This window comes from Tympanuchus pallidicinctus, unplaced genomic scaffold (assembly GCF_026119805.1).
Source record: "Tympanuchus pallidicinctus isolate F22 unplaced genomic scaffold, pur_lepc_1.0 scaffold4, whole genome shotgun sequence".
Lineage (NCBI taxonomy): Eukaryota > Metazoa > Chordata > Aves > Galliformes > Phasianidae > Tympanuchus > Tympanuchus pallidicinctus.
Window position 1 is genome coordinate 15683327 of NW_026294758.1, and position 16812 is coordinate 15700138.

At 37.0% G+C, this 16812-nt stretch overlaps 1 protein-coding gene across 4 annotated transcripts; it reads right to left on the reverse strand.

The window, feature by feature from the left end:
- Positions 1-290: 290 nt before the first annotated feature.
- Positions 291-16519, reverse strand: CETN3 (centrin 3). 4 transcript variants are annotated; one of them, XM_052700922.1, is made up of 6 exons: positions 16432-16515; positions 15526-15629; positions 14311-14443; positions 12878-12992; positions 8003-8194; positions 291-805 (listed from the first exon to the last, which is right to left on the reverse strand). In XM_052700922.1, exons 2-6 carry the CDS (start codon positions 15540-15542, stop codon positions 762-764), a joined length of 501 nt encoding a protein of 166 aa, XP_052556882.1. In that variant the 5' UTR covers positions 15543-15629; positions 16432-16515; the 3' UTR covers positions 291-761. The 4 variants fall into 4 exon arrangements, with proteins under 4 accessions (XP_052556882.1, XP_052556879.1, XP_052556881.1 ...); XM_052700919.1 differs by lacking the exon at positions 15526-15629 and adding an exon at positions 15848-15953 and having other exon boundaries at positions 16432-16506; XM_052700920.1 differs by lacking the exons at positions 291-805; positions 15526-15629 and adding exons at positions 948-5805; positions 15848-15953 and having other exon boundaries at positions 16432-16506.
- Positions 16520-16812: the final 293 nt, after the last annotated feature.

Genomic DNA, 16812 nt, shown 5'->3' on the forward strand with positions numbered 1-16812 from the left:
TTCTCTCCATTCCATATACACTTTCGTCTTAGCTAGATACTGCAGAAAAAAATATCTACTTGTCACAAACACTTGCCATTATTGCCACAGCTATCAGAGATGTAGATACAGAAAAAAGACTGCTAGCTGACATCTGGATGACTAAAGCATATTTGTGATATAGTATCTACCTTAATACAGTTGCCTGTCCTCTACCATCATACAGGAGTAATAGCTAGTAAATTGTAACTTTGAGAATATAAATTCTTGTTCATTTAATGTTACTATTCAACTACAACAGAAGTAAAAACTTACAAAAAGAACAAAACAATTTTATTTGATGGATTTTAAATCACAGCTCAGACAAAAAAATCAAGAGTTTTCAGTAGCAATAGTAAAGAGCAATTTATTAAAATGGAAATCTGTAAAACTTCATGTATCAAAACTAAGGCCGCAGTTAGTGCTAACATAAAGCCAACTTCAAAACGTTCTTATAATAGGATTTAATTTAGAAATATTATACAAAGCTATTATACAAATGAGCTCTAAAATACTCTGAAATGTAGTATTACCTCTACCAACATGACCACTTATTCTAGTGATGAGATTTAATGACATAAAGTTCCGAAGCAACAGTACATAAAACTTGTGTTTATTCTGGACCTCTGAGGAAAGTAATTTTCTATTGGACTCTATCAACAGAAACAAACTACAAAATACTCTACTGCCAGATGCCAACGATGTTTCCCTTTTGTGATAAATACATTTCTTCTCTTCCAATGTTAAATATCTCCAGTCATAATAGCAATGAACTCCTCTAGATTGACTGTAAAGGAAAAGACAATTATTAGACAAACAGCAAATACCATCAACCATAAGAGAACATAACATACATATGCATACTGCACTCTTAAATTGAGGGTTTCCAACTTTGTATTTATTGGGTGTGACAGACATTCAAATTTGGATTATTTTTTTTTTGCTTCTAGAACAGAATTTTTTTTTTCTTTTTAATGTGAAATGAAGTCAGAATGCAATCTTAACTACATGTGATTCTTAAGACAGAATTTGACTCATAAATAAAAAAATATTATTTCTAATTCTGAAAGTAAAAATATTTTAGAAATTAAAAATAAAAATTAGGAAAGTACCTTAAAATACAACTAAGAAAAACTACACCACTTTCTTTCCATTTTTAACATCTTTATATGCTAAAACCATAACAATATATATAGTACATGCTTCTCAAACAACAAAGCTGCAGTTCCACTTATGGTCAAATTCTACTTTATTCTTCAAAGAATAATTCAGACCTTTTTGTTCTGCGTTCCCATCTTCCCCCCAAAAAAGCAAAAATGACAAAATAGCTCAAAAAAGCACACATTCACACCATAGTTTTCCTCTCCCAAATCTGTAACAGTGAACAAATAAAAAATGAATTTCATGATTCTACAAATTAGCTTGAATTAAGACAGACTTTTGACAAGTTTTTCTCCCACCTGAACTTTCTTCATTCTACAGTTATAATTAACAGAAACTTAACACAAATGTACTTGAAGAAATTAAGTAATAGTAATAATTAGCAGTCATTAATTATTTTACTGCACTTACACCTGAGCTATTGACCTTACTCATATGTTAAAACAGAGACACTGTAAAAGAGCTAACCAATGAACATGTTCACTCTGCAGCTAATTACCGTAGTGCGGAATGAACAGATTAAGCCAGTGATATGCAAAAGAACAGACACATATGACAAACTGTCCTTGACAATTATGTGCCCCAAACAGTGTGCCCAAGTTAATCCTGAACATACCATTGCAAAGCAGAAGTTACATCTACAGCCAGAGGAAAGCTAAACCAGTTCATGTTAAAAGTATTTTAAAAAATAAATTCAAATCTGCCATCTTGCAACACATTTAAAAACAACAGGAAACAATCTATTTTAGGACTATAAACTCTAAAATGTCAGTCAATCAAATAGCTACACCATGTTGCATTACACAGAAGCACCGTGTTTTCTGCATGACTTAAAAGGCATTATCATGGTTTTATTTCACTAGTATTACCAAGTAAATCCATGTATTTCTATATTTGTTGAATTTTTCATGTTTTGATTTCAGATAATTACAACTTCCTGTAAATTTTCCCTTATGTACTAACATGTCTTTTCCACTTTAATTATTCTTCAGTTTATCATTGTTCATATAATGTAGTGGCTAACAATAACTAAAAGAAAAAATAAATAAAAAAATAGAAGATTAGTAGTAAAAAGATAGATGTTGAAAAGTTGTAAAATTCCTGAGAAACAGTTCTAGCAACTTAAAATGGAAACACGTTTGGAATACTGGCCAAAATAAATAAAAATAGGGATAAGAAGTCAGATGGATGATTACAGAAAATATACTGGAAACTTCTGTGCATTAATACTTATCTGTTTGATTCTGCAAAGTGAAGGTTGAAGAGTGCAATGGGGAAAAAAAACTCAACAGATTTCAGAAAGTAAAACAGATGGGTTTGGCCTATTATGGCTCTATTTTAATGCTTTACTCTCAAGGGTTGTTCAATTAGTGGTCAGTTACTACAAAAGTATGATGCTCATTTTCCAGAGTTTGGAAATTAAGGCTTTACTGCATATAAAATAATAGCTGTTTGATTTAGTTATATTGCTCAACAAGCATAATGTTGCAACCTATTTTCACTCATTCAGGTTATAAAATTGTTTTAAGCTACACGTAAAAGTGTAACTGGAAAGAGAATACATCTCAAAGTCTATGACTAGTTTTCAAAGATAGTTACAGATTATTTTACTTACAATAATTACTATTTGCATGTTTACTTGAAGAGCAATAGTCTCTGTGTATATGACCTTTGCCAGTAGCAGTTATCTGCAGGATATATGTGGAGTCCAAAGTAGCTTTTCAGTAAGCCGCATTAAACACAAATTCAGAGAGGAAACTCAATCAGTGCTGCTGTAAGAAAAGAAATTAAGATGGAGCCACACACATATCCAGCAAGACAAGTGACCACTTGAGCTTCGTCCTAAAACATCACAATCAAGGTATGATTGAAATTGTCTTCTGAAGGTATGAGGATTTTAAAGGTGAAAGCAACACTTTCCTTAGACATCAATACTGCTTTCATTTTATGACACACAACTAAAATTAAAACCAGAATCGAAGTTTCAAGTGGTTTGATTCATGAACGAAACAGAGATATCTAAAAAGGACACAGGGATTGCTTCTTCTTTCCCTCCCATTAATAATGCATGTAATTAGTGTTTAAAAATAAGCTGAAACATAAAAATACTGTTAACTCTTTTTGCATGTACATGGCATAAAAACACTACAGTAGGAAAGGATATTTCCGCTTTATGCCATTGTGTACGGACACAACTTCATATGTGCTATGGTCTGACTTACTAAATTCAATAAATTAGTGATATAAAGCTGCTGATAATGTGAAGCCATTGCCTACTCTCAAAGCAGCAAAACATTGGTGAAAAGGGACAATTTGTTAACTTGGACTACCTTCCTTTATTTTACACCTGTTCTCTTCTACTGTTGTTTTTGAAAGTTATTCTCTAGTCTTAAGTGGATCTTACTTAAGGCTCTGAATTTAATGGCTTGAGCATACCTAGAGGAAATGCAAACTAAATAAATGTGCATCTTCGTTGGCATTCAAAGAGGAATAAGTTCAGAATGTCTTCTAATTCAACAAGTCATTTCAGTAAATGTACCAAAACTATTAAAAGATGACTAATGCATTAATCCATGTTGATAAATTAATTACACTTATAAACTTCAAATACTGTTAGAGTTACTGAACAGTAATCCAAAACTCATGTCCCAATCCTTTCTCAAAGCAGGGTAGATAAATCCTGTTGTTCAGGCCTTTGCCTCATTAAGCTGTAAAACGTCTCCAAGGTTGCTATGCTTACCCACCCTCATGGTCTGAAAAAATCACAGCTTTCTTTCACCTTCTCAGAAACCAGAGAACCCTTAAGTGACTTTTTTTTTTTTTTTTTTTAAACAACTTTTCCCCCTAAACAATCAAGTTGAGACCACTGCCCGGGACATATAGTATCCCCATCAGCCAAATGATTACTGAGCATGATACAAATGTTCTCCTTTGAAGGCAAGTCTGCAGTCACATCAGCAGTTCAGCCTGACAGTCCAATATGAAGAACCAAATGAATTTCAAAGTAGTTTACTTCTCTGTTACTGCTTCAGGACATCACCAACCAGAGGGCAAGTTTCAGACACAGAATAGGAGATGAGGCAAAAGTAGGAACTACACATTACATTATTTTCACCTTTTCAGCAAGAAGTCTGCAAGAAGGACATTAAGTAATAAAGAAAAAAATACCAAAATAGAAGACCAATGTATTTTCTTATATATACAAATGGAAGTAGTGGATTATAATTTTAACCATAACACATGGATTTGAAAATATTCTTCCACAGTTATCAAACAGGCCTGCTATTCAGAGTATATGCTTGTCTCTCTGGGTGGATGATCAGCTTGATTTACTGTAACTGAGGATACTTCATCAAAGAGCTGCAATTGTTCAGACCCAAGGTGTCATCAAGTAGAATGACTGATATTCACACTCTTTACCACTTGGTTGTATTTTCACCTCACAAAGGCAAAAATCTACTGTTTTGGAATTGATTGTTTCTGCCACCAGTTTAGGGGGACACTGTTAAGAGAGTGGTTAACAACTAAAATAGAAATAGGAAACATTTCCACAATGAACTGAGGGTGCTGTTTTTTTCCTGCTACAATTACAAGATGTTGGATAAGTAAGTTGGAGTCTTTAATGTGCTGCCCAGTGGGTGTGTGGACTACTGAAAAATACAGAAGAAAAATAAAAAAACATCAAAAAGAAGTTATGTTTTCTCTGCTAAAGAACAGTGCTGAGACTAGCTGTGCTACCTGTGTAACAAGAAACAAAGTAAATAAATAAAGGCAAAAAACTAGGTAAAAAAACTCATACTAATCCACCTTCTTCTGACAAAATTTCTACCCAACTCCTTCTCATCATAATTTCTAAAGACTATTCCAGAAGTATTACATAGTCAGTTTCAATACTACATGCACATTAAATCCAGAAGCCAAAGAAATTTTCGAAGAGCTACAAATGCAAACATCCTCAGTGAAACATTTCCTGACCCAAAACACACCTGTTCCATAATGCTGCAAAGTGGAAATACAATATTACAGTGGTAAACAAATTTGGCAACATTCAAAGTGCAAAGAGAGATGTGACAACAAATCCCAGCAATCCAAGTCATCCTCCTCAGACTCCACACCTCTGACAAGCCACCTAATGAGCAGGTGCCAGGGCAACAACCACTGCCCTTCCTAGTGTCAGACATCCATTATTTTTGTGACATATATCATCATAAAGTAAGTATTCTTACAGCTAAAATGAATAAAACATTGACTTGGGAGAGTTAAGAAACTCTCCAGGAGTTAACAAGAGAGTAAAGTTAATTTAGTGGAGCTTTCCCTCCAACCCTAATTCTTTGCAAGAACATAAAACTGAAACGGGATTATGTTTACTGTAGATGCATCCACGCAAGACAAAAAGGTGAATGAATTGACAGCATGGAATTTCTAAAAATAGTCATACACCAAAACAGATGTTACTTAGAAGATCAGCAGTATGAAAATCTGATGATTTACCTTCTTAAGGCAGATGCTAATGTCAAAAACAGTTTTACAGAAAGTTCAGAAAAGTCTATCAGTACAGCACAGTAGTTCCACTCGTAAGACTAGGGTTCAAGTAGCCTGACGTACTGTGTTACAGACTTTATTTCACTAGGAAAAAAAAAATAAATCTTTCAAATATAGTAAGAATGTTTACGTGGTATTAATTCCTATATTTTAAGTATTAGTTAAAAATACTACCAATTCATACTTAAAGATTTTTTCCCCTAGGCAGGAAATAAAGGAGAATTAGATGAGAGGTAGTCTTTGTTACATGACCGAGATGTTTGAAACTGGATGGAACACTGATTCAGAAGATTATTTACTTTTTGAGACTGAATCTTAAGAGCTAGAAACAGTATCAGTTTTCTTTAAAGGACAGAAAACGGAACCATAAGGAAACAACAGCACTACATATAAACATTATGCTGCCAATCTTCCACATTCAATCTTGTTCCAGACTACTCTAAAAAAGAAAGTTAATGGATGAATAAGGAAAATGAACTAAGCTACCTCATAAATTTAGTGCTGATCCCAAAATAACTATAATCTTCCTGAAAGGAGCTAGAGGTTTACAATGATTTCTACTGGCCAAACAGCATATGTAATATGACCAAATATGACCAAAACCATCCCTGATTATCATTCTGACAGTTGAGTTGCCAGCTCTAGAAGAACAAAAGACAAAACATGCTTATGGCTGACATATTCCACTTGCTCTCACCTCTGTAGCTACACTTTCAAATAAAAGTAAAATGAGTCTTTAATACAAATAAGTAATACAGGCAATGCAATCACAACCACTCCTTTCAAAAGCCAAAAAAGCTTAAAATAATGTCTACTCAGACTATTATACTCTTTGCTGTACAGCTACTAAAGTGGATACCAATGCAATAGATGTGTGGAAGGATGTGTCTGACAAATAGAGGAACACCAGAATTATGCAGGAAATATGGCAGGAAATAAAAGCGAGATCAGGAGGTAGCATCTTTCAAACAAAAGTCTTCTCACCAGTGCACTGACTTTTGTAAAAACAGTGTCAACATTAACAGTCTAGTAGCAATAAAAGCACAGAGCTTTTACTATTTTTGCCTTTATGCTCCCTATTTATGTCACTAAAATGAAACAAAATGTTTGCATTTTAACTGCACTGACTACGCTCAGAAGTTCTGCTTTCAGTCTCAGGAAAAAAAGGAGCTTTTTTTTTTTTCTTTTTTTTTTCTCCCCCAATATTTGAGTAACTGCAAACAAGAACAGGCCAACAATTAACAAGCTTGCAGTTGTATGTCAAGTGTGAAGTAACATCTATCACAGGCAACAAAAGTATCTGTCACAAGGCTGAAAAAAAGGCAGGTGTTGTGGGTTTTGTTTTTTTTTCTCTAGCAGTAGATGTTGCTGACAAATAAAAATGTTTTGCTACTGAAAAAGTTGATAGTCCTGAAGTCTCAGTTCTGTAATCTCAGATGAGAGTAATCATTCTGAAAGAAAAACTCACATAGATTTCTATGACTCAGAAATGCAGAGTATATGCAGATTATCTTAAGTGCTCCTGAAGCTCCTTAAGCTCCTGAAATCCAGGTATTTAGGCTTCCAGCTTAAATATAGATTTAAATTAATGGGGGAAATAAAGAAGAGAGTTGAAAAACAAATAAACAACAACTCTAAGTTGCAGTGCTTAATAAGCATAGTTTCAAACAGGCTTTGTTACTTAATTCTTTGTCTAGCTAATAAAGCTCTTCTATAACTCACACTGTATGGATCTTGTTTCCTCAGAGCATTTTTCACACCACGTTCTTCAGCTCTCCTAAGTACAGATGCACATTGGAGTCTTATCCAATTTAATAGCATAACTCTTTGTATCTGACTAACAAGCTGAAATCACAATAGTGACACACTGCTGCTTAAGAAATATTGAACTAGGTGATCAAAAGAGCTTCTTCTGGTCTTTTAATCCTCTTATTGATACATACAGACATCAAAGTTTAATGTAGTACACAGACTCTTCCATGAACCACTTAATTATTTACACTTCTACCAGAACTTGAACCAAACCTTTAATAGGTATGGCTTGATTAAGCCTTAGTGAAGGTGAGAAATCAATTTGATTTTAGACTCCACTATACATTTTCAGGACTAATATCTATCAAAAACTACTTTTGTTACACATAAGCTAAATTTGAGCTGAAAGATAGATAGAAAGAAAACAGAGAACACTTGTAAATGTTAGGTATTTTCCAGATAAAGCTACATTGAAATACAGAGAAAATTCAGAGATAGAAATCCCATATAGTCCATTCTTAATACTTACTTTCTCCATCTCCATCCTTATCAAATTCTTCAATCATAGCCCGCAGTTCTTCATCAGACATGTTTTCACCCAGTTCTCTAGCAACTCGACGCAGGTTTCTCAGGCTTATTTTACCAGAGTCATCATCATCAAACAATCTGAATGCCTTGAGTATTTCTTCTTGTGGATCTCTGTCCAATATCCAGTCTGTCACTGTAAGGATTCTGAAGTTAGACTAAAAAATTCTGACGAGTAAACTCAGAATGACAGACTGAAAAAATGTGTATTCCAGATTTCATCTGTTCTTTCATTTTTAACCTATTTCAAGTCACAATATGCATGCATACTTGGTTGGCTGCTATCTGGTCTTTCTTTCTCTACTCCCTTTTCAAAGCTGAGTTATTCTTCGCCATTTGTCAGGTACAGTGGAAAAGCTACATGGCAATTTAGACTCAATCATGCTTTCAATAGACTTTTCTATACAAACTGGAAGTATACACGTCTTTTCTATTCGAAAAATGCATTTCAGAAAAAAATACATCAGCTCTAACAGATCTAGGATCTTGAATTTGTTGATTTTAAGTGTTATGATCTGGATAGAATTTTGACTTGCTGACAACACAGAAAGAAACAACATTAAGTAATTAAAAACAATCAGGGGGGAGGAACTTCTCTTTTAGACACAAAATCGCACTGACAAAAAAAACAAAACCAAAGCCTGAGGTTTATGAAAATGACGCTACTATATGCTGCAAAATGTTAATTCTGAAAGGATTTGTTACTCTCGGTTAGTCCTTTCATTGCACCCATTTGTTGCTTAGTAGTTGCTTAAAAGACAGCCAAGCTACAAAAATATTTTTTCAGTAATTAATTCAGACACTTCTGGAATCAGATGCAAATATCTTTATATCTATATACCTGCTCATATTACATGACATGGTATTTAAGACTTTTATCAAACCATTAAAAACACATCATACTTGTTTGTGCGAAGATAAACACTTTTCATCTGCTACTGTTTGCAGATGGAATGCCTCCTTCAGCTTAGTGAACTTGAAAGCAAAATACCAGATCCAAGCTCATGCAATTTCACTATAGCAATAAGGATTTTTTTTGTTTTCATATTTATATAAATTTATGTGTTTTATATATAATGTAGACTGAAGTATATACAAAAAAAATGACTCATACTTAAATATTTTCATTGAAAACAACTATGATGTATTACAGTAGTAAATCACTTGAGAAACTCTACTTTTATGGAAGAAAGGCCATAAAAGGCAATGAGAGCAACATCAGCTAACAAAAAAGCACTGCCTCTAAGTACCATAGTTAAAATGATTGTACAAAACAAGAGGGGATACGACTATACACATTTTAGATGGTCAGTTCTGACATTTAAACCACAGATAATCACACAAAACTATTGGCTAAGCAATTGTTTAACTACATTCAGCCAACTCATGATAACAGTTTCCATAACTTATTTTCTCTAACTCTCTAATACTTCTGCTACAATTCTATAAGGACATATTTGTCACACCCACGCTCAGACCTGATTCAGAGTTTTTGGATTGATTCAGTTGCTCTCTCACTATTAGTTGTGCTACACGAATCTTTCTAGATCCTCACAGCATTTGCTGACTGTCTATATTGATAACTAGAACAAAAAAAGCTGAGTTGGGACACTGAACATCAGAAGGGTGAAACCTTGGGCTGTTTTAGGAATTATTGGAGGAATCCCCTGGGAAATGTCCTTAGGGACAACAGAACGGAGAGGAGATGGAAGATCTTCAGAGACATCTTTCTGAGATGGGGTCTCCATCCCCCAGCATAAGAAATCAAGCAGAGGAGGTAGGAAATCAACATGGCTGAGCAAATACTTACTTGCTGGTCAAACTCAGGGGTAAGATGGAAATGTACAGGCAGTGGAAGTAGGGATGGATGGCCTGGGAAGAATGAAGGAATGCAGTCCAGACATAGGAAAATAAGATCAGGAAAGCCAAGGCTTTCAGATGGAACTGAACTTGGAAAAGGATGTGCAAAATAACAAAAAAGAATCTTTAGATACATTGGTCAGAAGAGAAAGGCCAAGGAGGGCATACCCCCTCTGATAAATGAAAAGGAAGAACTGGCTTCAGCAGACATGAAGAAGGCTGAAGTACTCAGTGAGTTCTTTTGCCTCAATTTTCATTGACAGTCAGGCTTCTCAAACCTCTCATGCTCCTGAATCTCTAAGCAGGTGTCAGAAGAACAAAATCTGTCCCTGCTGGCAGAGCAGAGCAAGTCTAAGACCACATTGTGAGGCAGAATGAGTACATGACTATGGGGCAGAACAAGATTCATCCAAGGGCACTGAAGAAACTGGCTGATGTAGTTGCCAAGCCACTCTTAATCAGATACGAAAAGTTGTGGCTGCCAGGTGAAGACCTTCGTGACTGGAAAAAATAGAAACATCACTCTCACTTTTAAGAAAGGGAGAAAGGAAGACCCAAGGAACAACAGACTGGTGAGCCTCACCTCTGTGCTTAGAAAGATCATGGAAACTTCTGGAAGAGATGTTAGGGCACATGAGAGTCAAAGAGGTGATCTAAGATAGCCAGCACTGCTTAACCAAGGGCAGACTGTGCCTGACCAATCTGGCACCCTCCTATGATGGAGTGACAGCATTGGTGAACAAAGGCAAAGAAAACTAATATTGTCTGCTTGGACTTCTGTAAGGCCTTTGATAAGATTCCACATCATATTCTTATCTCTAAATTGGAAAAATATGGATATGAAGGGTGCATACAGAATTGATTGGGTGGTTGCAGCCAGAGGTTTGTGGTCAGTATTTCTATGTCCAAGTGGAGACTGGTAAAAAGCAGTATTCCTCAGGGATCTTCCACGATACCAGAGCTCTTAACATCTTTATCAATTATACAGATAGTAGGATCAAGTATACATTCAGCAATTTTGCAGATGACACCAAGCTGAGTGGTACAGTTGACACAAGAGAAGGAAGAGATGCCATCCAGAGGGACCTGTACACAATTGAAGAGCAGTTCCACATGAGACTCAGTAAGGTAAAGAGCAAGGTGTTACACCTGAGTCAGGGTATTCCAAGATACCTGCACAGACTCAGAGCTCATTAAGAGCAGCCCTGCCAAGAGGGACTTCAAGATCCTGGTGGACAAAATGCTGGATACAGGCCAACAGCATGTACTTGCAGCCTGAAAAGCTGACTGCATCCTGGGCTGCAACAAGAGGAGCAGGCAGCAGGGAAAGGGAGGTGACTGTCATCCTCTATTCTGCTCTTCTAAGGTCCCATGCGGAGTAATGCACCCAGGCCTAGGGCCCCCAGCAAAAGAAAGGTGCGGAGCGGTTCGAGCAGGTCTGAAGAGGGCTGCAAAAATGACCAAAGGGCTGGAATACCTCTTTCATGAAGGAAGCTTGAGGGAGCTGAGCTTGTTCAACTTGGACAAGAAAAGACCTCACTGCAGCCTTCCAGTACTTGAGTAGAGCTTATAAGCTTGAGGGGGACTGACTTTTTATACAGTCTGACAGTAATAGGACAAACGGAAACGATTTTAAACTAAGAGAGGGAAAATTGAGGTTACATGTTAGGAAGAAATTCTTTACTGAGAGGGTGATGAGGCTCAGAGAAGCTCTGGAAGCCCCATGCTTGGAGGTGTTCAAGGCCAGTTTGGATGGGGACCTGGGCAGCCTGATCTTTTGGCAGGCACCCCTGCCCACAGCAGGGAATTGGAACTAGATGACCTTTAAGGTTCCTTCCTACCTAAGTTAAACATCAGGAATTTAAAAAGATCTGCGCAGTAATCATACTATATTTCATCATGTTATAGCATAATAAAATGATACATTATATTAAATCAATAAATTTTCTTCTTTCATTTTTTCTTTTTAAATAAGGATTGATAATTTTATTCCCCCCTAGACTTCTTCAATTCTCTCCTAACTCATATTTCTTCTAGCTTGAATAAGAACTAAGAAAAAAAAATTACCCATCATTAACAACATATTTTCCTCATTCCTAACCTGTTAAGTTTCTAAATTTTGCCAAAATTTAAACCAATAAAGGATTCACCGTTACTGAGCAGATTGTTATTTATAGCTAGAAGCAAACATACACATTACATTGCTTTTTTCAGAAACATTAGATAACTTAATACTTCGAACAAGGGAATTGTGAAATAGATATGAAATCATAACATACATGGAGGTTACTCAGTTTATATTTTTAGCAAATACTAATTGTATGCAAAAGTAAAAATAATGTGTGACAATCAGAAAAATCCTCAAAGACACTAAATTCCTGTTTTTTAAAACTGTATAGATTGCTCCACATTTAGAGAATGTAGAAGTCTGTAAGATACAAAATCTTTACACGAAAGAAACAGTTAATGAAATTGACCGCTTTTATCAGCAGTTGAAAATCCTTGATGTACAATATTTAACATCTGCTTCAGTTCCTCTCACCTTTGTTAGATTACAGAAAAATCTGTATTCAGTTTACAGTTTGTCAGTCTATACACTCATTCCTATGAAATTCAGTGCCAACTACTTTTACCACAGCAGGAAGGAGAATACTAAAAAAAAAAAATATATATAAACATATGAATATCTATATTTCAAATTAGTGCTTATTGCTTTGTAGAAATTAGTTTCCTTTTATATTGCTGTGATCTTTCATCTCTATGGATACACCAAGAATTATTTTCTTCTACTATGTAAGTTTATAAAGAAAAATATAACATTGAATCTCCAGTCTCTCCTTCTTAATAGTACTAGGGAACTACAAAAACACACAAAGTACTCCTGGTCAAACTACAATCACTACTGTAAGCTAAGTTTCTCTGAAAGTAGATTTCTAAAGGTATAAAATCAAATACATACCAACTTCATTAAAATCTTCAAAGGTGATCTTGCCTGTGGCTTCTCGATCATAATCTTTAAGTATTTTCAGTACATCAGCTTTTTTCACATCAAAACCCAAGGCTCTCATTGCCACCTTTTGGAATAAAAAGAAAGCGCAATCAAATACTAACACAAAATAGAGATTTAAGAGAGATTTTTTTCTTGTTTTTAATAAGAACATTACTGCCTAAGACAGAGTGTGCACACCAGTGGGACTCAAGAACAATAAATAAAATTAAAATACCAAAAATGCTTTGTATAAAAAAATAATGAAATCACCCAAAACAGCACTAATAAATAGAATATCAAATTACAGTGAAAAAATAGCCTTCAGGTTTCCAATAATTTTAAAGAGTGCATCATATGCTTTTTAGAAGTAGATTTTTTTTTCTAACTTTCGAAGACATTCAGAGTACTGTCTCTTTTTCAAAGATCAAATTGAAAATCATTCTTTAAATCACTCACAGTAAACATTTGACAAGTTATCTTTCAAGTGATTTAATTTATCACTTTTCCACTTGAAACTATGCAACTACATAAATGTGTAAGTTATTCCATTTTTTCATTAGATCAGGAGTTGATGCTTAGTTTCCACATTTCAACAGAGATGGCAGTTTTTCAGCACATGCTACTTTGAGCTTACATTAAACTACAAATAAAAAGCCCCACTCCTATACAACATAGCCATTTCATATCTACCCTACGGGTTGGTGTTGCAAAAGGAGATATTTCTTTACTGTATACATCTCAGTTCTTCCATTGTGTTACCTTCAGGGCCATATTTAACTAAACTGATAATAAACAACTTTCAAACAAACAAATCATGACAGCTGAGGATACAAAGCACACCCTGACTGGAAAAGCTGTATGAATAGTCTACAGTAGTTCCCCCTCTCATTACAGCTTCCAGCAGAGGCAAAATACCCAAAATCTAAAAAAGAAGAGGGAATCACTATAATCAACAACATTCCTCTACACATAATTAAAGTACAACAAATGCCATTTTTCTTCTTTAATTACAGGACAGAATAAGATTGTGGAACAAACTGGATTACATATTCCTTTCCAAAAGTATCTTACTCAATACATTAAAGGAATGCTGACCTCTCTATAAGACAGTATTTGCCCTTGATGAAGCTTATTCACCTGCCTAAGTCAAACTCTAGGGAGCAGCAGGACCTGTTATACAATATGCTACAGCAACTCTGTTACTGCGGCAACTATATGACATAGTGGCAAAAGCTGAGTTTTACTTCAAGGCACATCAGCAATTTTTCAAATATCCCCACTTCAGCCTTCCAGGACATCCTGACCATGAAGCATTTTTAAAGATAAAGTCAATGACTTAAAAACTCAGTTAAATGCATATTACCTGCCCTAAAGAAATTTAAATGATGAATAAATAAAAATACCTTCAACTCATGGTAATTTATTGCTCTATCTTTGTCTGTATCAAACAATTCAAAGGCATCTTTAATTTCTTGCTTCTGTTCCTCAGTCAGTTCTCTTCTCTTCTTTTTAGTTTTGTCTACTGAAAGCTCATTCCTACATGACAGGAGGGAAATTCAATACAACTGATTAATACTGGAAAGATACCACTGTAGATTACATTTTCCCACCAATAAGAAACTCATTATAATTGCACAGTTCATTGTCATCCCCATTCAGCTTCTTCCCAACTTGATCTTCCAGATTGAAGTAATACTTGAAGCAGACAATTCCTTTGCACAGGTTGAATGGCTCCTCTACTCCTCTGCCCAGCAGAGGTGATCTGGTTAATAAACAACCAAACAAAATTAGAAAAAGCTATCAGTAAAAAAGAATGCTTGAGGTTACAGTTGCAAGATGTATTAGCAGTTCCCATGATACAACTCCTAAAAAACACCATATTTCTAAACTGTAGCAAAACAAGAAAGTTTTAGGGGACAGAGCTTTAACTCGGCATATAGCTGGGTTGTTCAGCTGCTGAAGTGAGTGTTAAGTGACATCAATTTGTGGATTTTTTTGCCAGTAGCAGTTCATAGATGCCAAGTACCTATAGAATTTTAAAAATATTACAATATACATAATGAACCAGAGACTTTTTTTGCTCTGTTTCTCATGCATGCAAAAGGGTCAAGTCCCCTAAAACAGCAAACACTACTCAAAGACAACCTTCTCCCTCACTAGTTTAGCAATAACAGGAACAAAAAATTCTCAGGAACTGGGAACAATCAGAAAAAAAAAAAAAAAAAAAAAGAAGATGGCAAAGATAAAGGAAACTTATACCAAGCTAGTAAAGCAAGCTTTAATTGGATTCACATAGCAACTGCTCTTTAATCCGTGCAATCGCATGAAAAGATGTCCATTTCAGCTCAAGCTTTTAAAAAAGTAGTACATTCAAGGCAATAAGTGATACAACCTATGACTTTTAAGGAGGCTGAAAGCACACCCTTGGAATATGCAGACAGAGATCTGCAAGCAGCAGCACAGCAAACTGTTGCAGCAATGAGCACAGCTACCTGCAGTGCTAATTCCTTTCATTCTGCAGTCGTGTAGCTGCACCCAAAGTACTGCATTGAGTTGGAGTGCCTGAGTACAAAAGATGCAGAGAAGATGGCTAAAGTAAGGCATACTGCAATCAGTACCTAGGTGGCTGCAGCATCTGGTTCAGGAGGAGCTGAAGGAACTGGGTTTGTTTCAATCTGAGTGCGTTGGCAGAAGGACCCAGTGGGGGAGGGCAAGGCACTGTCTAGAGGATTAGACAGAGAAGACAGGCAGGTCCCCATCAGTGGTGCACAGCAACAAGAGTCAACTGCAAGCAGTAAGAGAAGGTGGAAGCAGACCTAGAAGAAAGCACTGTCGCAGTGCAAGTGGTTATGCAGCAGAATAGCTGCACTGGAAGACCACAGGATTTCTGCTGTTAGCAGAGCTGGAAAGGCCCTGAACTCATACTGCTGGGAGCCTGACCTGCTCTGAGCAGAGCTGGAGGAGATGACTCCCAGAGGATCTCCCAGTCCTAGATTGCTTGTGGAATTCAACATGCTCAGGAATCCCTCTATATTCATTTGTTTGCCTGCAGCAGCGACAAAACATGCGGTACCACTTACTGTACAGTGCACAGATGTGTGAACGCAGACCTGCTTTCCAAAGATGCTTATTTTCCACAGCCTGTAATTAGCTGTTTTTTCTTCCCTCTCACTGAAGATTATCTAATTCTAATTGACACCAGAGATTAACCAGGCAGATGAGATTTAGCTGTCACCAACCAACGAACGGCACCGGGCAGGCTCCAGAAATGGACACGAGAAGCACAGGCTGGCTCTGCCTGACATGCAAGGCCGAGCGGCGACGGCGTGCCTCACCGTGTCGGAACGGCTGCCGCCCCGGGACGAGCAGCCGGGAGGAACGCATTTACAGCTCCGAATGCGGATAAACGCTGACACAAACACGGCAGCGGCGAGGCCCTGCCGCTCCACAGGAGAGCCTCCTCCCCACCACTGCAACCCCGGCAGCCCGACCCCAGCCGCTCCTGCCCGCGGTCCCACACGTACCTCACGGACAGGCTCATACTACCGCCACGGCCGGAGCGCGCCGCGCTGCCTTCTCCGTGGAAACGCCAACCGCGCCCTCCTCGCCGCATCGCAGCGTCTGATTGGCTAGCAGCCGGACCAAGAGGACCTGCTCCCACCCTCTTGACACGCTCATAGGCTACTTCTCTGCCATTCAAGCAGAAGGAAGATTTCCGTGACAGGCAGCAGAAGGGGCGGGGCTTGCTGAGGAGGCTGTCAGTCAGGTGCCGACGGCGCCATTTTGGGAGTGTACGTAGGCATGGTTTTTTCCGGCCCGCGCAGGGCGGCGCAGAAAGTGACGCCCTGTGCAGGCTGCGGGTTGGCTCCGGTAGGATGTGGCCTGTGCGTCTTGTGACTCACTTG